Raw genomic sequence first — 25,327 nt, forward strand, 5'->3', positions numbered from 1 at the left:
TTGTCAGGCAGAAATTTTAAATTATGCACATAAACACTCAGTGGAGTTTAGAAATGGTCAGGGTGAAAATCTCATTCTCTATACTCCAGATGGCAGGCACAGTACAATTTGCACTGTGAACTCTAGACAAACAAGCTAAAAGAACCCTTACAGAATAATTCTTCTGAAGCATGTCATGTCACCTTGTTATCGTAGCTCACTGTACCATCAGGCGTGGTCGCCATTATTTCTGGAGTCGAAGCTCTTAAGTGTCCCGGGCTCATGATACTGGGTTTTGCAACTCCAAAGCAAAGAATGAGGTAGTTCCTCCACAAGGTCACATAGTTGTCTCCGCTGCCAGCAGTGCTGGTTTTCTTGGCATTAATTGGGCTACTAGAAATATGGAGAAGTGAGCACTAGTTCAGGATTTTAAATATCACTTATTGAATAATGATCCTACAAAGTGCTCAAAGAGAGTTGAACAGCTATCTGTCAAGGATTGTCTGGACAGGGAAGGTCACTACTGGATGGGAAGTTGTATAAACTTTCATAACATTTTCACCAGCAAGGTCTGAGATTCTGTACTTAGACATTCATATTGATTATTATGAAAAGCAACAACAGTAACAACAAAACTAGCTCTAGATGAGAACTTTGAACTGAATTTTTATTCAATGTTAAGAATTCTATATTAGGAAGTTCAGAATCTGGAGAGGATTATAATATCTTAATCTCTTATATGAAATGAAAATGTAAGAGGGAAAATGGTCACAAGCAAAACAGAGGAAAGCACATCGATCCCTTACTTGGGGTCCACCAGGGGCATGACTGCCTGGAGCCGGGTGAAGGCATAGGGCCAGGCGTAGCTGAGGGCCGTGGGGCAATGCCTGGGCAAGTTCTCCTGCCGCAGGAAGCTGAACAGACAGAGGACCCAGGGGTCTTTGACAGACTGAGCGAATATCCAGACGTGGGATGGGCTCTTCACATCATAATGGCTGTTGACCAGGACCGCATTCCACTCCACCAACCACTGAAGATCCACACTGTGGGTCAGTGGTAAGGTGGCCTGCAGGTGCAAGAGGGCAATGAATCAACACCATACTGTAAACTCCACACCCTCATCATAGCTTTTCCTGACCACCTCTGTAACTGGCCATGCGGTGACTCTGAAACCTCCTCCTACCCCTACCATATAGGATTTGGTTTGTATTTATCACTGTTTCCCAGGCTAGATGACAACCAACTGAAGTACAGAGGTTAAGGACAGGGGTTGTACTTCATATAGTTTTAATGTCATATAATACTGTGCATTGGTAAGCAGATGCTGCTCACTAAATATTTGTTGAACAAAGACATGACATTAGTTAATTCAAACTAGACCAAAGATTTGCCATTTTAAAATTCTGAAAAGTTATTAATCTCTGAGATTCATAAATGTGTATTTAATACCTATAATTAGAATATATATGTGTATATATATATATTTAAAGCAATGATAATGAATTAGAGAGATGGCTGAGTTTAATTCCTTTTATGAAAGGTATTTTATTGATGATTTTTAAGGTAAAATACCTATATATTCTTATCCTATGCTATCAAGACAAACTAATAAATTCTAGAACCTTTCGAAAGATATCTAATCACATAAGTTCTTATTCATTTTCTTCTAAGCCCAGAAATCAAAATTTATAGAAGACCAAGTTTCAAATAATGTAGCTGCTGTGCCAGGAGAGAAAATTGCTTTCATTTTTGTTAGGCATTTAACACAATCCATGTTCTCTGCCGGGTCTAGGAGTTCCTGTGGGTCAGAGCACCCCACTAGTGGCCTAGACGGTTAATGCACCAGAGAGAAGAGAGTCCAGCCCAGACTCTGCCCAAAGTCTGCGACCAGAAAACCCCCAGACATCCCAGAGTGCTTCATTTATGACTTGGGGATTATAATGCTGTTCTCACTCCACCTTTACGTGAATGGGAGGTAAGAACACCTGGCACAGAGCAGGTACTGCTTGCCCCATCTCCCCTCCTGTGCATCTACTAGGTGCAGAGTTGCTGACCTAATTACCTTGGCTCAAGGTTTTGATTCTGATAAACACAGAACAAAATCACATGAGCAAAATATAACCTGCAGGGAAATAAAATCTGTGTATAAAACAATAAAACTTGACTCTTCCATTCCATGTTCAAACAATTTGAATTTCTAAAAGACACAGTAGATATGAACTGCATGGCTAACAGTTTTAGTATTATCATTATTATCACAACCATAGCAAGAACAAGGCTACTAAAAGATATAGATCTGTGTTGAATTTCAGTTGGAAAAGGCCACACAAAGCTCACAAGTATTGTTAGATTTTCTAGTCACTCATAGCTATTTGTCAATTATGTTTGTATTAATTTATAGTTATTTGACAAGAATATATGAGGGACATTGGCAGTGTGGATTCTGCACGCATTTGGGATGTGTCCTACTCTCTTCAGCTTTGGAGCTGAAATTAGTCCAGGTTCCATGACTGCACTGTACTGATTTTTTTTTTTAAACCAGTTAATTAAAATCTATTTCAACCTATTTTCTACGTATTCATGAAAACTGAAGCTGCTAATATGCACTTTATAAGGGAGAATATGTTTGTGAGACAGATAAAGCTGTACTAGAGTCAGCGTTCAATTAGGGTCAAGTCCGGGCCCTATCACTTCCTTCTGTGTGACTATAGCCCTGTGCCTCTTAATGTTTTTGTTTTGATACCTATCAGGGTCAAAATGATAATAAATGTGAAAGCACCTTATAAACTGTAAAGCAACTTTAAATATAAGGTATATATAGTGTGAAGTACAATAAATAATGTGAATTCATTTTCTTAAAGAAGCCTGAGCAATTCTTCTTGAAATTGCAGTTGTCAAAATACATTATTTATATACCTAAGGCTCAAATTTTATTTGAAATTATCTGAATGTCTCCTGAACCAGTATTTGAAAATCCTGCCTTGTTTTCCTAAGTACTTTTTTCTTGTTTTGTTAATTCTCACCTGAGGATATTTCTTCCACTGATTTTTAGAGAGTGGAAAGGGAGAGAGGGGGAGAGAGAGAGAGAAACATCGATGTAAGAGAGACACATGATTGAGCAGTTGACTCCCACACACACAGAGACTGGGCTGGGGATCAAACCTGTAACCCAGGTCTGTGCCATTGACCAGGAAGCACACCTGCTACCCTTCAGTACACAGGCCGATTCTCTAACCACTGACCTACACTAGCGAGAGCTTCCTAAGTACTTTTGCATCAGTTTATTAGCCTGACATAAAACCTCTGAATTCTTCCATACCATTTTTCTTTGTCTCTCTTTTGTCAGACATGTCCAGATCTTATACTTAAAATGATTAGCAATAATAGTCAAATATGTACTTACTGAGTCCGAAACTGCTACATGAATAAAACTTTCAAGAATGGAAGAACTTAGCTGATCCATGACATCAATCATAGGCCTGTCGTCATCCTATACAAAGGAGAGGTGGTTACTCTAGATGGGAAAATGGATCCTTCCCACCCAGCCCACTCCCTTTGTCTAGAACATGAAAGCAGAACAGTGTGCAAGACAGCGATAAGGGTTTTCTCACAGAAAACCGTGTGTCAGGATGGTGAACGGCAGTGGATAAAACTCTCTATGCTTCTGAGTTGAGTCTTTCAAGTTTCAGTGGAAGGTAATTAGAACTCCCATTTCACATTGCACTGAGAAGACATGCACCTGAATTTCAAAAATTCATACATGTGCACAAGAATCTAAATACTGTGACAGATGTTATTCACTGAAGCACTGGTGTTGTCATTAATTTTAAGGACTGGAAACCACACAAAAAATATGCTTTGCCTGATCTCTAAAATGCTACTTACTGAAGTCACTGATCTGCTAAAATAACTGATAAATTGTTGACTGTGACTGAATTTAGTCCTAAAGAAAGGGTACTGGAGACTAACCACATGCTCGCTATGGTAACTACGTAGTGTATAGCTATTTGGTAAAAGAAGCAAATTGGAATGGGCATAAGAGAAAAGTATCACAATTGTATACTTTACAATGTGGTCCCCCTGACATTTCCAGTACCCACCTGGCACCATACATAGTTATTACAATATAATTGACTACATTCCCTATACTGTACTTTACATCCCCATGACTATTTTGTAACTGGTAATTTGTACTTCTCAATCCCTTCTTCTAAGTGAATGAATGTGTATGTTTGCCATTCTTTATTATAGAGAAGCTCACATACATAAAATTGTTTACTTAGAAGCCTTATAGGAAAGCTTTGGAATATCTTTGTTCATGTATGAGAATGATTTCAAAATGAGAATGAGAATGGTTTCCAAAGAGTCATGGCTGGTGTAAGAAAACAACACACTGTGTGAGAAACATCCCGTACAGTCTGTTGGAAAAGCAATTACCAGTATGAACACGGGGCTTTAGAGGCATTTGTATTTTGCTTTGAATTATGGCTCTGTCATGTCCTAGCTATTGATAAAGACTTTTAACCTCCCTAAACCTCAGTCTTTGTACATTGGGGGTAAAAACAATACTCATTCTTAGGTTATTGTGAGAGTTAAATAAGATAATATATGTGTAGAGCACTTAGGTAGTAACTGATACTTACATAGTGATTGTTATCAGTATTCTCATAATTAGAGACTTAATGGAGGTTTACCAAAGTATAGCATGTCTCAGAGATCTATTTACTTGATACCAGAGGCATGATCCTAAAATATTTCAGATAGCTACCTGAAAAAATGTGAATAACCAGGACAGTGATGGATTTGGAAATACAATGACCATTTTGAGGATCATAAGTCAAGACCCATGACTTAAAACAAGAAAAATACCATTTTTTTTCTAAAGAAGTAGTGGCATAAAACCTGGCCCTTCTTTAATCAACTCATGCCTGGGGTTTGGCCACCTGTGCCAGCAGGCCATGAGCCTGGACACCTGAACAAGGGTGTCCTTGACTGAGGGTGGGATGTTAGTTGGAGTTATAGTGCTTAATCATGTGCTTATTTCTCCCATCTCAAGGGATATGTTTTCTTATGATGCCATTTTTTCTACTGTTGTAAAGATTAAATGACTTTCTGTTAGCCAGACTGTTAAGTATCTCAATCATTTTAAATGGTATCCATTATTTTCTTAAGTTCATTCTCTATTATAAATGTAATAATGTCTGCTTACTTTGATGTATGCTGAACATTATGAAGACAAAATGATTTATAACAATATTAATTCTTCACTTTTTTTATAAGTGCTATCTCTTGGAGAATGATAAACAGGCTTTTCTATTGCTCTAAGAATATATGACTTATCTCTCCTAGATTAATAGTGCTAGTTCATAATTAAAAACCCACCACGAAGCAAAGATCATTTGTTGACATCATGTGTAACATGACAGAACATAAAGTAGTAATGCATAATTTACAATTTTTAATCTAAACATCAAAACTCTTGAAAGGAATAAATTGGGAACTTCAGAAAAATAATCCATACCTCAGGCTGACCCAGGACAAGAAATAAAGCTCGGATTTCCTTGAGTATTAAAACGGACAGTTTGCGTGTGGCCACCTGAAAACTGCAGAGTAAAACCAGAGCAAAGCCTTCCACAGCATGGAGGACACTGCAATGGGGACTTCGTTCCGACTGCATTCGGTGGCTGGAGCCATTTGCAATAAACTGTCATACAATAAGAACAACATTCTATATCAGAAAAAGAACAGGGGAAGAGGAAACTAATCTTATATGTGCACCTTTGGGCACAGTTAACCTCATGATAGTAAATTAAATTATAATGGCTTAGGTCCAGACATGTCTATAAATTCATTATTATTCATGAAATATTATAGGTCCCTTTTTGTTTTTAGATCCATTGTTACTTTGGGATACCATCAGGTCTCTATTATCTATGAGAAAAAAATAACTTTTCAAAGGCTGTTAACATTAATAAAAACAAAACTGCTTCCAACCGTACCATATATTATTCTATATATTCAATTAAAGTGGCCTAATTTGTTTTTTACGTAAGTTCTCAATAAACTTTTTAGACAGTATTAAATTGCATTTTCAAATATTTACTTTCTAATTAGACTTGTTTTTCTATTAGATTCTAATTTAGGTTTTGGATGTTTATGAGATGGGTTCTGAATGTTCCCAAACCACAACCAAATGAGTCTAAAATGCCAGCCAGACAATAGGGCAGAGTCCGCCTTCATTTCAGTTTTCCTTTTACAAGCATATGTAATCCTTGTGTTTGTTTTTTTCCCTATCATCTTTTGACATGTATATAACATAAGGAAGGAGAATGACCTGGACCTCATCACTGAAATCAGCCAATCTAGGATTTTAGCTGGTCGCTAAATACAATTATACCTCCCTGAACGCCCACGTTCCTCACATGCTCAGGTGTGCTCTTCTCCAGCTAGACTCCTTGCCAATGCCATGCCACCACTGCCCTGGTTCTCCTCTGACAACTCTGCTCCTCAACAAGCTCTTCAAAGTGTTACCATGAAGTTTTATCATTTAGAACTGAGGCATGAAAGAATGAAGAAACTACAAGAGTGCACTCTTCTTCTCTGCAGATATGGATAACACAACCAATATGCTGCCACTTTGAAAAAAACCTGGAGGGCAGCTAACTTTTATATCCACATCCATATCCATTTCTATATCCATAATTCAGCTCTATCTCTCTGGTCTATTGTCATTGCTCTTATAAATACATTTATAATCATAATTCTCTGAAAAAAATTCGACTCCCTAAATGGCCCTGTTAATGTTAACAAATCTAACCTGATAGCTAACAAATTGCCCCCTAAGTTCCTTAGTCACAATTTAGGCAGATGGAAAAGTAAGGGCCCCCATTTGGGAGAAAGTTCCGAGGTAGCCAAGAGTAAGAACTCCAAGGTTCTCTGGGCTCCAACTTGTTTACATCCATGGGAACCAATGGGAAGAATATGAACATCACCTCTGAATTTCTGATTTTGTTGGCTTGCTCGTAGACTTTTCCTTGAGTTTGTATGACCAGTTTCCACTGGGTGAGCAGCTGGAGCAGTAACTTCAGGGAGGAGTCCAGGAGGCTGTAATGCATGTCATTTACTTCACGGAGCAGGAAGGTGGTGAAGCCAAACAGGACATCTTCCCTCCAGTCTGGGAAGTCAACCAGCAAACCCTGAAGAGAATTTTGTGCAATATGGCGCAGCTCATCATCCATGTGAATGGAGAGCCTGTGCAATGAATAAAAGACAAAAAAAACATACTTCATTAGCTTTTCTTCTACATCTATGAAGGCATATCTATAGGTCTCTGATTTTACTTATATCTAAAAAATGGTCACCTCTCCTAATATGTTATATTCTTCACTCAGCAACCCTAACATTAACATCTTATATAACCATGGTACTCTTATCAAAACTAAGAAATTAACATTGGTACAATGCTATTAACTACACCACAGGATTTATTCATATTTTACCAGTTTTCCACCAATGTCTTTTTTCTGTTTCATAATGCAATATAAGATACCACATGACATTTAGCTGTACATGGAGACTTTTTGATACATTACTGACTAGAAGAATAAATTATTATCAAATCCTACCACTTTTAAAGATGAGAAATGTGAATATTAGTGAAAGTAAGAGACTCAGTGAAAATGAGCAATTAAAAGTCAGTCCAGGTGTCCTTAATTAGTTTGGTGTCTAAAGGGATATTTGGTTGTCAGAGGAGACACTATGGTGATCACATGTTGGAGAGTACTGCTGGCATCTCTCTAGCAGGTAGAAGACAAGGATGCTGATAAACCTCCTATAGTGCACAGGACAATTCCCTATGACAAAGAATTAACCTGGCCCCAAATGTTGGTAGTGCAAGGCTGGACTAGCCAACTGAAGAATATCAGTGTATTTCTGGTTTAGCCTATATTAAATCTCAACATTGGTATGGGGCATTATAGTTAACATATGCTTTATAAATTTTTTCATTCATTTATTCAATAAAAAAATATTTTCCAGGCACTATATCCATTGCATACAGCCTTATGGCATGGAGTTCAGTATGACTGTGTCTATTGGGTAGGGTGCTGTGTAGAACAATGCTAGAGAAGGAGCAGGGGAAGCTCAGGGAAGGTCTATGGACCACCCCGGGAAGCAGTACAGCAGAAAAAGGGTTAAGTGTGCATGTTCTGGAATCAGTGCCTAAACCAGTATCTTGCTTTTGTGACTCATTAGTCATGTGACCTCACGCTACTTACCTAATCCCACCTAGCCTCAGAACCTCATTTGGAAAGTGGAGACAAAAACTGTCCCTGCATCTCATAACCATGCTGTGAGGACCATTGAGACAGTCTGTGTACAGTGTTTAGCACCACATATAGCACAAGGTAAGCACTCAGTAAATGTTGGCTGTTATCATTAGAAGAAAATGAATGTATTCTGTAAATTATAGAAGTAACTTGATTAATTCACATCTGAGAAAATAGACAGAAATATGGAGGATGCCTTCAAGAAGCAATAAGACTGAGGGCAAAGGCCAGTCAGGAGGGCATTACAGTGAGTTAGGCAACAAGTGGGGGGGTGGGTTCTGACCTGAGGCAAAGAAGTAACAAAGAAGGGAGAGATAAAGGACAAAGATTTTTAGGAGAGAAAATTTCCAGGACTCAGAAGCCTGGAAATGTTCAGTGTCAGAGTAGAAGGTGGCCAGTCAATGGGGGCCTCCCACAAACAGGGTTGATATTATCCCCAAGCAATAGAAGAAATTGTGACCCAGAGAGATTAAGGAACTTTCTTAAAATCCAGGATTTTGATCCAGGACTTCTAATTCTTAATCTAAAGTTTTCTCTGAAAACAAGTGTGGTACAGTCATACATTTTTGAATAAATAGTATTTCAAAAACTTGATAAATAAATACTTTTCTTATTGCCTAAAGCTCACTAACTGGTCCAAATTTAACCAAGTCCAAATATCCAGGCAAAAGCTCATAAGTAAGCAGATATGTACAAAGTCAGGGAAGATCTATTTCCTGTTCCCAAAACAAGTTCCACAAAGATGTGGAGAAGGAAGATGGAAGGCAATTCTCTGAGCAAGACCCAATTAAGTCCACAGTTTTTAAGGAGATTACAGCTGCTGAAAGAAAACTGAGACCCCTTTTAAAGCCTGGCTTCCAATTAAGAACTGTCTGAGATAGGAATTTACAAACTTTGTATCTCCATCAGCACCTCTATGAATTCTTTTATGTAGAACTCTAATATATAATACATAAATCTGAGCTGCTCTGGTTAAGGCTGAAGTAAAGGGAGTCCCCTCCCCCTTGAAGTCCACCCATTTGGGAAGAAAGATTCCTTTACTGTACAAGCAGCTTTAAGCCATCTTTGCAGCCCAGAGTGCGAAGACACTAGCTTATGAAAAATGCTTGAGAGAACCAAGATGGCGGCATAGGTTAACGCCGGAGTTTGCTGCTTTGAACAACTACTTCAAAAGTGAAACTAAAAGACGGAAGGGACATCACCCAGAACCACAGGAACGCTGGCTGAGTGGAAGTCCTACAACTAGGAGGAAAGAGAAACGCATACGGACACTCAGAGGAGGCGCAGTGCTGAAGTCAAATTCTGAGGTGCGGAGTGCGCGAGTGGGCTGGCGGCGGAGGGCGTGGTTGGAGTTTTCAATCCGGAGGGAGTTTTCAATCCGGAGGGAGACTCTGAGATCCAGATCCGGGCGAGTCTTTAGCGACCCAGACTCAAACGGGAGAAGCGGGACTGTCTGGCTTCGGTCAGAGCGAGTGCAGCTTTCTCTCCTAGCTCTGCAGCGGGTGCTGGGACTCAGAGAGGCAGAGCCCCTGGGGACAGGACTGAGAGCCGCCATAACTGCTCTCTCCGGCCCACCCTGTTGATCCTGTGCGACCCGCCCCGCACAAGCCCTGCACAGAGGCATTTGCCGGATAGCCTCAGGCAAAGGCTAGATTAGCACCTCCCTAGAGGACAGAAGTTCTCTCACTGCTGACACAGCTGATTCTCATAGCCACCTGGCCTGGAGGTCAAACCCTCCCTGGTATTAGCTACAACAATCAAGGTTTAATTATAAGACTGCGAACAAAGACCACTAGGGGGTGCACCAAGGAAGCATAACAAAATGCGGAGACAAAGAAACAGGACAAAATTGTCAATGGAAGATATAGAGTTCAGAACCACACTTTTAAGGTCTCTCAAGAACTGTTTAGAAGCTGCCGATAAACTTAATGAGATCTACAAGAAAACTAATGAGACCCTCGATCTTATATTGGGGAACCAACTAGAAATTAAGCATACACGGACCGAAATAACGAATATTATACAGACTCCCGACAGCAGACCAGAGGAGCGCAAGAATCAAGTCAATGATTTGAAATGCGAGGAAGCAAAAAACACCCAACCGGAAAAGCAAAATGAAAAAAGAATCCAAAAATGCGAGGATAGTGTAAGGAGCCTCTGGGACAGCTTCAAGCATACCAACATCAGAATTATAGGGGTGCCAGAAGATGAGAGAGAGCAAGATATTGAAAACCTATTTGAAGAAATAATGACAGAAAACTTCCCCCACCTGGTGAAAGAAATGGACTTACAGGTCCAAGAAGCGCGGAGAACCCCAAAGGAATCCAAAGAGGACCACACCAAGACACATCATAATTAAAATGCCAAGAGCAAAAGATAAAGAGAGAATCTTAAAAATAGCAAGAGAAAGAAACTCAGTTACCTACAAGGGAATACCCATACGACTGTCAGCTGATTTCTCAACAGAAACTTTGCAGGCCAGAAGGGAGTGGCAAGAAATATTCAAAGTGATGAATACCAAGAACCTACAACCAAGATTACTTTATCCAGCAAAGCTATCATTCAGAATTCAAGGTCAGATAAAGAGCTTCACAGATAAGGAAAAGCTAAAGGAGTTCATCACCACCAAACCAGGATTATATGAAATGCTGAAAGGTATCCTTTAAGAAGAGGAAGAGGAAGAAAAAGGTAAAGATACAAATTATGAACAACAAACATGCATCTATCAACAAGTGAATCTAAGAATCAAGTGAATAAATAATCTGATGAACATAATGAACTGTTGATTATAATAGAATTAGGGACATAGAAAGGGAATGGACTGACTAATCTTGGGGGGGAAAGGGGTGTGGGAGATGCGGGAAGAGACTGGACAAAAATCGTGCACCTATGGATGAGGACAGTGGGTGGGGAGTGAGGGCGGAGGGTGGGGCGGGAACTGGGAGGAGGGGAGTTATGGGGGGGAAAAGAGGAACAAATGTAATAATCTGAACAATGAAGATTTAATTAAAAAAAAAAAAGAAAAAAAATGCTTTAAGTGGTTTCCCCATCTTACGGTTATTACTTGTGTTTACTGCATTTTACCTGCCTATATAGAGAATAGAGAATAAGCTTCTGCAGGTGACAAGCCACCTTTTTAAGACAGGAACAACAGGCACTCAGTAAATGTTAACTAATGACAATGGCCACTGTCATGGATTGAATTGTGTTTTCCCCAAATTCATGGCTGAAATTCAAACCACCAGGACCTCAGAATGAGACATTATTTGGAACTAGGGTCATGCTGGAGCAAGGTGAGCCCTGATCCATGGTGACCTCATAAAAAGGGGAAATTTGGAAACAGATATGCACATAGGGAGACTGTCCTGTGAAGATGGAGGCAGAGACTGGGGTGATGCTTCTTTGCCAAGGAATACCAAAGGCGGCCAGAAAATGCCAGAAGCCAGGAGAGAGGCCTGAACCAGATTCTTTCTCACAGACCTCGGAAGGAACCAACCCTGCTGGCTCTTTGATGTTGGACTTCTAGCCTCCAGAACTGTGAGACAACAGATTTCTGTGATTAAGGCACCTGGTTTGTGGTACTTTATTATGGCAACCTGAGCAAACCAATATAGTCATGATGCCAGGACAGCATCTGTCTGTAGAGTCAAACTAAAGGCTATTTAGACGAAGCTTCTAAGTAAGGGCCAATGCTCTCAGCTTTCTAAATGAGATTAATTCTACTTTTCATCTAACTTTGCTCTCATTCATAATTTGCAATCTAGCATCTGTTTTATCTTTAAAACCACAATGCGAGACCATTTTAAGGACTGTGAGAGCCCCAAGGTTGAACAGCTCTTCATATTTGGGGGGGGGGGGGCACTCTTCTGGAAATGATGGCGCTCACATTTGACCAATGTAAATGCTCAAAAATATCACTGAGTATAAAGAGCTAGGACTGAGGTGGGGGCTGGGGAGGAGGAGCTTTAGGAACAGAAGATCCAATAGAAGGTAAAAGTGGAGTTTTGAAGAAGAAAAAGGTCCAGACTGTCATGGAACTGAGACTGAATGAAAACAATGTATCAAGACAAGTCTGGGTTATAGCAGGTATGGAAGAAGAGGACAAAGCTGGGAGAAGGGTAACATGGGTCCCTGTGTTTGTTCCTTGAAGAATATGAATAGACAGCTGCCAATCAGATATAGTTGCTATTTCATCCATCCAGATCTTTCTCACTTTTACTTTTATTAGATTTTAACCAGAAAATCACAGATCATCTTGTGACAAACATAAAATTAACTATTGTAAAGCAGGAAACAGGAAAACAACAACTAGTAACTAACAAGAAAGAGAAGACTTAGAATTAAATGAGAAACGTGTCCAGCCATTCTGACTGCTCAGGATATGTAGGAAAGCAGTATGGTGCTGGCCTGCAGATTGGCTAGAGGGGTAGTAGGCTTTGGTACCACGGCCCAAAATGGTGATTTCCAAAGGAATGAATCTTCAGTAAACCCCACAAACCAGCATCATCCTTGTGCTAGTGGTGACTGGATGTAGGAAAGGAGTGGTTGTGTTTACACTTGGAATGAAGAGCAATGGGGAAGAACAGTAGGCTACAAAAGTCATTGATTAATAGCAGGAAGTGGTCAACAGAGGAAACCAGGATGGCTGTCCAGAGCAGGAGCACAATGGCCACAATGGCCAGAAGACACCGTACTCCATGGAGATACCCAGAAGCCAGGGGAGGCCACTGGGTGACCTGTAGTCATATGGGATTGGAGTGTTTGGGTATTGATGAAAGGGTGCTCTCCAGGCTAGAGAATGTGGGTGAACAAGATTATTCATACATAATGCAACTTTTATTCAGTATGCACTAATATTTGTTACTCTTTATTCTACCGTTATCAGATTAACCTGCCTAAAATGGAATTTGTTATGTTATTCTTCTGTTTAAAACTACATCAGTCTGAATGTGGCAGCTAATAGTAAAGATGAGCTGAAAATCAACCTCTCATGTCTTATTTCTATTTCTTTTTATTGTTGAGTTTCTAAACTCCTTTTTGTTTCCTTTTTTTTTTTTTTTCAAATCAAGGATAACTTTTGTTCTCTCCTTCCCTTTCCTCCATGCACCCTGTGTTTCTTATGATGTTGCCTTCTAAATGGCATTTAGATCATTCTGTCACTTTTGATTTTTGAATTGATAGGCATAATTGTCAATGAGAACCTGAGATCAATATGAGAAAGTTAAGTTTACTTAACAAAAGTGATACAATCTCACTCAAAGCAAATTAACTTTAGGTTCTAGTTGGACTGTGGTTCTTGTGTGGGATGGGGAGGATGATGAATATATGCTTTGGGACAGCTTTCTAAAGCACTAAAATTAGCTGAGGATCCCTGTTACCCACCTTTTTTCCTCCGCCACCCCCCGGAGGAGGTTTCTGTGGGCTTCAGATTGAAATCAGGCCTAGAATGAACTTTTTCCCAGTCAGACTCATCTACTCACATCCCAGCCCCACCGCTGTGATGGCTCACATCAACCCCTTTGCCTTTCTGAATTCCATCTTTCCTTCGAAGGGCAGCTCCAGCTCTACTTTCTCCCAGGAGTTATGTGCTGACTTTCCCAGGCCATAGTAATCCTCCAGGCACTGAACTTTGTGACATTTTGTGCTATTAATTGCACAGTTCCAGGCCTTGGATTGTTAGTTACCTTATGTGTTGGTTTCTACTTTGGATTTTAAACTTCTTGAACCTCTTGAACGCCACAAAAATTTTATTTATACCTCCTTGCCTACACACAGTACCTAGAATAATGCCTCATTTGGCAAATCTTTGTCAGTTTTTAATAATCATTCTTTTTTTGGGTAAATCATGACAAAGGATTAAAATCAATTTAATCAAAGAATGTCCACGACCATTCCCACCTACCTAGCCAGCAAGTCAATGAGTTCAAGTTTTGACATCCCATCAGGAAGCAGCCGGGGAATAGCAGCAACACATGTCCTGAAAAGGTCTATTTTGGGCTTTCTCTCACCCCTAGAATGTGAAAACAAAGTTTAAACATAGTCAATGGTTATGATAAATTTAAAAAATTTGAACAACTATGTGAACAAAGACTAGAATTCATGCTTTCTGAATCACTGTCTGCTATTTGCTCCATATTATTTTCAAATGTTTATGCCCTTTACAGCTTTGCCAGCTCTGAGAAAACTAATAAAGATTTAAATGTTAGTCAGAGTTATATATCTGAAAAGAAAAATGCTGATACCAATAGCATTCCACCATGCAGCTTGCCATTCAATTGGGATTTGGTCCCTATGGACTGCATTAAAAACATTGAATTTATTGAAATTCCTAAATGCATCAGCATATAAGAAATACACAATAGTTATTCCTACATTCAGAATTTAAAAATGGGGCTTTATACAAGCAATACTATCTCTAACAAGCATGACATCTGGAAGCTTCTCTATTTTTTTCTTCTTTATTAAGGTATTTCTTATGGAAGCTTCTCTTCATGATGAGTTTGTTCTTCTTCTCTAGAGCTCCCACCCTATTTTTTAAAATGAAGTGCTTCAAAAATGTCTTACATAATGTCAAGTAAAATACTGCAATGCATATTGCTCTGCACCCATTTCTGATTTTAAAAATTATTCCAATGGGCCTGACCTCTATGAAGAGTCCTTCTTTCTTTTTCCTCTCTTTAGAATAAATGTCAACAAGTAATTAATGCCTTCTGCACTGTTGTAAAATCTGAGAGAAAAATGTAAATTCTGTAATAAATTGCTTACATTTTTAGTTGTTTAAATAACTACCTTCTTAATCACATATTTTATCAAATAAACTTTATAGAAAAGCTTAACTACCCATCAAATTTTTCAAGTAACCCAAGTGACAGCATATTTAAATTCTGATGATTGAGTCTTCTGAGAATAAACATAAAATTGTCACCAAGTTAATATAATTATTGGACACAAAATACAATAATGAAAATGCAAAGTAGCATAGTAGTAATTCCTTCTTGGAATAGTAACTGTGGTCTGAATAGAAATGCAACAAGGAGAATTCTCTACCTTCTAAAGATGATAACATTGCTTTCTAGCATGCTTTTGTAAGTTTGTTAAGAATGAATACAAAACTGTTTATGTGAAAAATGAAATACTTCTATGTTGATTTCTAAAATACTTTGCTTCTGTGGAAAGTCATGAGACTATTTTCTCTCCTTTTCCATGGTCCTGCATGGTGTGCATGAGGACTGTGGAGAGGAAGCTATTGTGTCATGGTTTTCAATTGGCTAAAAAAGAGGACCTTCAAATAATTTCCTCAGTACCTGGACAGAGCTAGAGCCCAGGGATTTCTCCCAACTGTTCATATTCAACTCCGTGAGTCATTTAAATAGTCCTCCTAACTTGCTCACTAGATATTTTAAACAGTTGGGATTATTTTCCATATCTGTCAGAAAACGGATGACCTTGCCTAGCCTGAAGTCCAAGGCTAGTTCTTGCAGGCTTCCAAGCCTAGATTAGAGGTTCTAATTGGTGTAGGATTTCCTTTTATCACTGTAGGCCTTGCTCGCTGAGCTTCTACAGGAAGCATGTGAGCCCCTCAAAACATAATTTTCCTTAACATATATTATTATTATTATTATTATTATTATTATTATCTGCTAGCATGAACCATAAAAGGGATGGGAAATGGATATGGCATGACACAGAATGCTTAGTGTTTAAGTTCAAACCTTAAGCAGCACCTGGGAAAGTGGTGGACCAACCTTGAATATTAACTCCCATAATCATTCCCATTAGCATGGTGTGGACCTCAACACTCTTCTCCTAAACGTGGCAAAGAGTTACTGTCCACTCAGGAATCTGCCTTAGAACCGAGCATGAAAAATATTCCTAGTCCTATTTGGGGGTCTCAAGATGGTTCAATAGGAAAAAGTACAGAATCATCTTGGGAAAAGTTTAAGGTATTGGCTAAAATACAAATGAAAATTTTACATGTACATTTAAATCTGTACCTGTTTATGGTTTTGAATATATTGTTTGGTCCTGACTCTATTTTGTGACATCTTGATTATTAATAAAGTCTTCCTGTAAAGGCCTTTCATTTCTTTACTGTTTTAAAAGAGGAAAGAACTCTATACCAGAATTTTGAAAAGCATTTCATGTATCTTCTATATTATAAATTTAAAATTGCTTTAATATATTCAAAAAGTATGTAATAATGACGTTAAAGGTTTATGGACAATCTGGTAATTATGAGGTAAGAGCCAGAGCTACAGACAATATATTTAATGTTATTATCCTTGGTCAGTTTCAACTCTGTTGTCACTTTGGTTGAAAAGTCTTTATATGATCTTCATCTCATTACACAATAGCATGCATTGTATATACCATATTTTTGTAAAAAATGCATATATATAGTTGTGCTGACACAGGGAAAGGTCTTGGAGGAATCACACCAAGCCAAGGAATGGTGACAGATTTCAAGTGGAGCTCTGAGGAGGAGGCTTTCATTTTAACTTTATATGATGCTAAATATGTATTTACTAGTAAAATAATTCTGTAATTTTTACTCTTCTTGTTTTATTTTGTCATACTTTGTTTTCAACATGCCACCCTCGTAAAATACACACCCACAATATAAACTTCCCTATGTAGGTAGCAACCTTCTAACTAATTGGTATTTGGGACTGAATATGCTGAGTGACAAAGAAAATTTTCCTAACTATATATTTTTGGAAATGTATGCCACAGGTGCCAAATATAATTTAATTCACAGACCAAGAGCAAAATAGAAGCTTTGTTAAAATGTTAAGTTAATGCCCTGGACAGTTTTTCTCAGTGGTTAGAGCATCAGCATTCAGACTGAAGGGTTGTGAGTTTGATTCCCGGTCAAGGGTATGTACCTCGGTTGCAGGTTTGAGCCCCAGGGCTGGTTGGGGCACATGCGGGAGGCAACCAATGGATGTGTCTCTCTCACATTAATGTTTCTCTCTCTCTCTCTCTCTCTCTCTCTCTCTCTCTCTCGTCTCCTCCCTCCCTTCCACTCTATCTAAAAAAATAAATGGAAAAATATCCTTGGGTGAGGAATTAAAAAAAAAAAGTTAAGTTAAAACCCAATCCTAGTTTCTGCCATAATTAAGCAAATGTAGCAAATATAAGTTGTATGAGTTTCTTCTGTAGAACTCTGATTCTAAATCTAGATCTTACATTTTGGCTTAAGAACATTTCATTTCTACATTCAAAGTTACGTATGCTTTCTTAAAATCCAGTATTTCTATGACATGGTTGAATAGAGACTATTCAGCCGGTTTAAGTCTCTCAGTTCAGGACTATCACCAGAAACAAGTGAATTTGACATTTATAAAGATGGAATGTCTGTAAACTGGTGATCAAGCTTGCGAACAAAACACTACTTCTGAAAAATGTGAAGTACAGCACTGTGATCAAGCTTGGGAGCAAAATGCCATGTCTGAAAGATGTGAACCAATGAATGAGTCATGGGCTCATTTTCTAACTTACTGGCCTAATGCTACTTCACATACAACCAAAATAGATCAATATCAGGTTTGACCTTATTTTCAGATTTAGTCAAATATTACAAAAGTATGTTTTTACAATCTTAACACTTCTTAAAAATCTGATTCTAAGAATGAATGAATAAAATACAGTTGACCCTTGAACAACATGGGTTTCAACTGTATGGGTCTACTTACACACAGGTTTTTTTCAATAAATATGAACAGTACTGTAAATGTATTTTATCTTCCTTATGATTTTCTTAATAACATGTTCTTTTCCCTAGCTCACTTTATTGGAAGAATACAGTGTATAATACATATACCATACAAATATGAGTTAATCAATTATTTATATTATTGGTAAGATATCTGATCAAGAGTAGACTATTAATAATTAAGTTTGGGGGAGAAACAGTTACCCATGGATTTTCAATTGTGCAGGAGTCAGTGCCTCTATTCCCCATGTTGTTCAAGGGTCAGCTACACCGAATAAATGAGAAGAATCTCTGCTGGTGTCTTCTGGTTAATCAACCCTTTGTTGAGACTTAGTCCTCACTGTACTCACGTGATCATGTCCTCAGGTTCTTTGTTTAACATCTGGACGTTAGTTAGCATCATACACCTTCCTACTTCTTTATCAAGGTGCCTTAAAATGCTGTCCACAGCTTTTCGTACTTGAGAATAATATAATGACATGCCTGAAAAAATGCATTACATTTACATCTTTGACTAAATTTATCAAAGAATGAAATCTTAGTGTATTTATCCTCTATGTCATTTTTTACTGAAGACTTTCTATGGGTGATGGCTTCTTTGAACAAAGTCTAATTCAATCTCTTATCTGCAGGATTGTTAGCACAGTGCCCTGCACTTAGTGGGTGTTCACCAAATAACCATTTAATTTAGGAATAAATAGGAATTCTAATACTTCAATGGGAAATAGTTTTCAGAATAGTTAAAATAAACAAGGAAACAGAAAGTTCTACTTTAGAATTTTTATATTTCTAATTAATACAAGAAAATTCACCATCATTAATGAATAAAGGATAATTCTCACTTGGAGTGAGGATATTCTCTGAAATGTATGTGTGGATTTTTAAAAATAAAATAAACAAAATGACTTCACATCATAAATTTTAAAATAAAGGAAAATATATTTTAGCTATATTACTTTACTGGTTTCATTAAATACAGTGTCAGTGTCCTACAGGGATAGACACATATGTATAGCATATGTATTTCAAATATATATTTTATATGTTTCTGTATATAATACAAATGAAAAGTAAATTGCATTGCATTTACAATTTATACTTTAATAAAATAATTATTAATGGTTATTTTTCATGCATTAAATCTTTTTGAACTAATTTAAGCATTGCAGAAAAGATAAATACAAGGTATCCCCAAAAATGTAAACACTTTAACAGCTGATAGCACAATTTTGAAAATGAAATGTATTCTAATAAATACTGCCTTTATAATTATTCAAAATACGTGTGTACATTTTTTTTTGGAACACCCTATATTTATAGCAAAAGATGCCCTCATGTATTTTTGTTAGGCCTTTGAATTCTAGTTACTATCTTAAAAAACTTTGTAGTAGGTTTCTAAATTCAGGTACTCAGGAAGAAGTAAATATAATCTTAGGATTAAGATTGTTAAATTACAGTGAAAATCTCATATAGGCTAAACCCCTAACATAACCCAGTATGTGTGGTAAAACACAGATTAAACTAATTTTACTAAAAAAAAGAAGAAGAAGAAGAAAAAAAAACCTATAAATATGAACAAATAAATGGATGAATAAATAACTGTATATGTGGTTGCTTTATAAACAAGATTATCTACCAAAGGACACAGATGTCTTAGAAATCTACTATAAATTGTAGATAATCAATATTAGAAGTTTGAAAAGACCACAAATAAGAGTCTAACATTAAAATGGCAAAATGTTTACCAGAAAGTTCCAAAAAGTTTAAAGGGCAGCATAGCTACTTTTATAAAGATTTTTTTGCCCTGGCCAGATGGCTCAGTTGGTTGGAGCATCCTCCCATGCACCAAAAGGTTGTGGGTTCCATGCCTGGTCAGGGAACATACCTAGGTTGAGGGTTTGATTCCTGGTCAGGGCACATACAGGAGGAAACCATGGATGTTTCTCTCCCAGATGGATATTTCTCTATATACCTCTGTCTTTCCCTTCCTCTCTCTATAAAAAAAATAAACATGTCCTCAGGTGAGGAAAATAAAACATATATTTTTTCAAAGTGTACCACTAAGGGTAAATATCAGTTTATAGACTTAATAAGTCCCATATCTAACACATCTTTGAAACCCACCTATCATTTTGGCCTCCTCTTCAGTGAGTGTTTTACTCAAATATGTTTTCTTCACTCTCAACGTGTTTCCTGATGGGAGGACAGCGCCTGTAACGGGCATGGGTGGCTCGCCGTCTTTCTGCTGTAAGCTATCAGCTATGACCAAGAAGGCCCTTAAACCGATGTTCATTCTCTGTAAGAGACAGTGGGTTTGTGATACAAAGAAATACCCAATTATTGTGGTGCAATTAAGCCATCAGTTTTGTAGGGCAGTTAAGTGTGGCTTGCCATCTAGATTAGTGTGGGAAAGTAATTTAAAAGGTACAAGAGTTTATGCCAAACCTATGAAAATAAAATACAGTTTCTGCTACTATTTGTTATAATGTCACAAAAAACAAGCAGGAAATTTTTCAAGTCTTGGAGGGCACGTTTGAGATGGTCATTCTCATTCTGTTTGGGGGACCCTCGGTACACCTCACAGAGGTGAGCAGTCATCCTCCAGGCCAGCTGCCACTAAGGTAAACTAAGGCAAACCGAAGGCTCTATGTCTCCTTGAAGGAGAGATGCAACATGTATGAATTCACAAAGACCAAGTAAAACAGAATTTCCACATGAGAATGACAAAACAAAAATCACCTGCTTGGAATTGCAGGTGGTTGACTTTTGATTCAAAAGGCTGGCAAGTTGGAAAATAAATTTTAAAAACTCAATGCCACAGAACCTGTTACTGATAAACACACATGAGCTTATAAGAAGAAACACCACCAATTCCATTTCTAGGAATTTATCTGAAGACACCTGAAACATTAATTTGAAAGAACATATGCACCCTTATGTTCACTGCAGCTTTATATACAATAGCTAAGATTTTGAAGCAGCCCAGGTGTCTAGTAGATGAAAGAATAAAAAAGCTGTGGTACATTTATATATGGAATACTACTCAGTTGAAAAAAAGAAAGAAATTTTACCCATTGCAATAGCATGGATGGTTCTGGAGAGCATTATGCTAAGTGAAATAAGCCAGTCAGAGAAAGACAAGTACCATGTGATTTCACTCATTTGTGGAATCTAATGAACAAAATGTACTAACATGGCCCTAATCGGTTTGGCTCAGTGGGTAGAGCATCGGCTTGCGGACTGAAAGGTCCCACCCAGGTTCGATTCCGGTCAAGGGCATGTACCTTGGTTGTGGGCACATCCCCAGTAGGAGGTGTGCAGGAGGCAGCTGATTGATATTCCTCTCTCATTGATGTTTCTAACTCTCTATCCCTCTCCCTTCCGCTCTGTGAAAAACCAATAAAATATATTTTTTTTTAAAAAATGTACTAACATGGATTGGTAAAATCAACATCATTAAAATGTCCATACTATCCAAGGCAATCCACAGATTCAATGCAATCCCTATTAAAATACCAACAGCATATTTCACAGATCTAGAACAAATACTCCAAACATTTATATGGAACCCAAAAAGACCCTGGATAGTCATAGCAATCATGAGAAAGAAGAAAAAAGTTGGAGAAATCACAATACCAGATTTCAAGTTATATTACAAAGCCACCATAATCAAAACAGCCTGGTACTGGCACAAGAACAGGCATATAGATCAATGGAACAGAACAGAGACCCCAAAAATCATTCCAAGCCATTATGCTCAATTAATATTTGACAAAGGACAATGGCATATTAGTACTAGTATAGTGGAGTCAAGATAGTCTCTTCAATAAATGTTACTGGTAAAATTGTACAGATACATGCAAAAAATGAAACTAGACCACCAACTTACACCATACACAAGAATAAACTCAAAATGGATAAAAGACTTAAATGTAAGTTGTGAAACCATAAAAATCCCAGAAGAAACCATAGGCAGCAAAATCTCAGACAGCCCTCATGGCAGTATGTTTATGGATACATCTCCTAGGGCAAAGAAAACTAAGGAGAAAATAAACAAATGAGACTACATCAAAATAAAAAACTTCTCCACAACAAAAGAAACCATAAACAAAACGAAAAGGGAGCCCATTGCATGGGAGAACATATTTGACGATGATAGAGCTGATAAAGGGTTAATACCCAAAATATATAAGGAACTCATACAACTTAACAGAAGAAAGACAAACAATCCAATTAAAAAATGGGCAAAGGACCTAAATAGACACTTCTTCAAAGAGGACATACAGATGGCCAAGAGACATATGAAAAAATGCTTCAAGTCACTGATCATTAGAGAGATGCAAATTAAAATGACAATGAGGTATCACCTCACACCTATTGATTTGCTACCATCAAAAAATTAAGAAATGGTAAGTACTGGCAAAAATGTGGAGCAAAGGGAACCCAAGTACACTGCTGGTAGGAATGCAGACTGGTGCAGCCATTATGAAAAATGGTATGGAGTTTCCTCAAAAAAATTAAACACGGAACTTCCATTTGATCCAGTGATCCCACTTCTAGGAATATATCATAAGAAATCTGAAATATCAATCAGAAAGAATGTGTGTACCCCTGTGTTCATAGCATCATAATTTACAATAGCTAAAATCTGGAAACAGCCCAAGTGCCCATCAGTAGATGAGTGGATAAAAAAGCTGTGGTACATTTATACCAGGGAATAATATTATGCAGCAGTAAAAAAAGAAGAATCTCTTATCCTTTGAGACAGCATGGAGGGACCTGGAGAGTATCATGCTAAGTGAAATAAGTCAGTCAGAGAAAGACAAGTATCACATGATCTCACTCATATGTGGAATCTAAGTAACAAAATATACTGATGAACAGAATGGATCCAGAGACATGGAAGCATAAAACAGCGTGTGAAATCTCAGAGGGAAAGTGGGGGAGGGTGGGTGGGTGGGAGGTAATCAACCAAGGACCTTGTATGCATATATGTATAGCCCATGGACACAGAGAATGGGGTGGTGAGGTCCTGGGATGAGGGGTGGGGGCGGGCTGGAGGGGGTCAATGGGGAAAAAAAGAGACATATGTAATACTTTCAAACAATAAAAAATTATTTTTAAAAAAGAACAACAACAAAAAACACACAAAATGAACTAACAAACAAAACAGAGACATACAGCCAGCCAGAGAGCAGGCTGACAGCTGTTGGGGGAGTGGCTGGTGTTGAGTGTAGAGGGATTGAGCAAAAAAGAAAAAAAAAGAGTAGAACTCATGGATAGGGTGATGCTTGATGAGCAGAGGGTGGGGAAAGGTTTAGGGAGGATAAATGGTGATGGAAAGAGACCTGACTTGCGGTGGTGAACACACAATACAATGTACAGATGATGTGTTGTAGAACTGTGCACCTGAAACTTGTATATATTTGTTAACCAGTGTCATCCTAATAAATCCAATAAAAATGAATTTAAAAAAAGGAAGGTCGCCCTAACTGGTTTGGCTCAGTGGATAGAGCGTCAGTCTGCGGACTGAGGGGTCCCAGGTTCGATTCCGGTCAAGGGCATGTACCTTGGTTGCAGGCACATCATCAGTGGGAGGTGAGCAGGAGGCAGCTGATCAATGTTTCTCTCTCATCGATGTTTCTAACTCTCTATCCCTCTCCCTTCCTGTCTGTAAAATATGAATAAAATATGTATATATATATATTTCTTTTTAAAAAAGGAAGGCCATTCTGGGTCAGAGTGTTATCTTTCTTGGGCTCAGGTAAGGCATAATAACAGCTCTGGAAGATCAGTCAGTAAGACACTCCCACTACAATAATCTTAAAAGGTCAGGAGATACTAGAACATCAGTACTTCCTTATACAACCATGTATAAAACACTTATTCTCATATTTGCAAACCACATGAAATAATAAGTTCCCCAAATTGACTACTTCCTACAGCAGAAAATTATTAGTACTAAGAATGATAATCTATATATAATTTATCGAGTCCCTAAAATGTATCCAGAACTCTCAGCTTTAAAACAGTCATGGACAGAAGGCATGATTACTTCCATTTTTTCAGGTAAGGAAACTGAGACTACCTAATTAGTAGGTGGGAAGCTATACATTCAAGTCAGGTTGCCCAAATCACCTATTCTGTAGTACAGGCTTACATTTCATAACATTAAAGTAATACTGACTTCTCTTCATTTTAACTATTTATCCAAGCTTCAACATGTAATGATATTCCACCCAGGATTTGGTGAATGTTTCTCTGGCTCATTTATACCCAATCAAATGTGCACTTTATGATTTTATGGCCTTCAATAATACTCTCTCTCTCTCTGTTTTCTAGAATGATAGAGTATTAACTTTAAAATATTTAAGCATAAAGGGACCTGGAGAGCACTGAAATAAGACAGTCAGAGTGCGAAGTTGCAGTTGCTCTGTAATCTCCTTAGCACCTTGCACTTTAGTTTCCCTTGCTTTTCCCTAATGATTAATGATGTTGAACATCTTTTCATGAACTTATTTGTCATTTCTACCTCTTTTATTGGTTAAGAGGCTGTTCATTTTTCCCATTTAAAAAAACTGGGTGTTTTTGTTGTTGCTGAATTGTGAGAGTTCTTTATAAATTTTGGATGGAAGTGCTTTATCAGATATGTTTTGCAAACGTTTTCTCCCAGTCTGACTCTACATTTTATTAAGAGTGTCTCTTAAAGTGCAGACATTTTTTTTTATTTTGGTGATGTTAAATTTTTATCAACATTTCTTTTGTAACTTATGTTTTATTATGTCCTGAGAAAATTTTTGCTCACCCAAAGTTCACAAAGATCTTATGTTTTTTTTCTGGAAATTTTATAATGTATTTTACATTTAGGTTTATGTTTAATTTTAAGTTAATTTTTGCTTATAGTGAAAATTATGGGACAAAGTTTATTATTTTCAAGTGGATATCCAGTTGTTCAGCACCATTTATTGGAGAGACTATCCTTTATCCACTGAGATAACTTGGAACCCTTGTTGAAAATCAATTGACCACATAAGTGTGGGTATGTTTTTGGATTATTTATTCTGTTTCATTGGTCTTTATATTCGTCCTTCCTCCAATACTACTACTGTAGCTTTATAGTAAATTCTGAAATCAGGACATGGCAGTCCTCCAATTTCATTATTTTTCAAAATTATGTTAGTTATGCTAGTTCCTTATACTTTCCATGTACATTTTAGAATCAGCTTATTTATTTCTATAGAAAAAGCAGGATTATTATTGAAATTATGGTTTAATTAGATTAATTTGGGAATAAATAACCTTGTAT

The 25,327-nt window shown here is 37.6% G+C and overlaps 1 protein-coding gene across 23 annotated transcripts in view; it reads right to left on the reverse strand.

Moving 5' to 3' along the window:
• Positions 1 to 25,327, reverse strand: part of FRY (FRY microtubule binding protein) — a 611,006-nt gene that overhangs the window by 219,238 nt on the left and 366,441 nt on the right. For all 23 annotated transcript variants that reach the window (XR_004966082.1, XR_004966083.1, XR_004966081.1 and 20 more), the window contains 8 exons: positions 20,146 to 20,317; positions 18,372 to 18,504; positions 14,209 to 14,316; positions 6,972 to 7,230; positions 5,501 to 5,683; positions 3,383 to 3,469; positions 786 to 1,045; positions 183 to 372 (listed from right to left, as the gene is read on the reverse strand). Coding sequence is in view for 20 of the 23 variants with exons in the window: in XM_036299692.1 (XP_036155585.1) it covers positions 183 to 372; positions 786 to 1,045; positions 3,383 to 3,469; positions 5,501 to 5,683; positions 6,972 to 7,230; positions 14,209 to 14,316; positions 18,372 to 18,504; positions 20,146 to 20,317 (1,392 nt within the window). In the remaining 3 variants the exon portion in view is untranslated. The remainder of the gene's footprint in view (positions 1 to 182; positions 373 to 785; positions 1,046 to 3,382; positions 3,470 to 5,500; positions 5,684 to 6,971; positions 7,231 to 14,208; positions 14,317 to 18,371; positions 18,505 to 20,145; positions 20,318 to 25,327) is intronic.

Source organism: Myotis myotis, unplaced genomic scaffold (genome assembly GCF_014108235.1).
Source record: "Myotis myotis isolate mMyoMyo1 unplaced genomic scaffold, mMyoMyo1.p scaffold_m19_p_3, whole genome shotgun sequence".
In the NCBI taxonomy this organism is placed as follows: Eukaryota; Metazoa; Chordata; class Mammalia; order Chiroptera; family Vespertilionidae; genus Myotis; species Myotis myotis.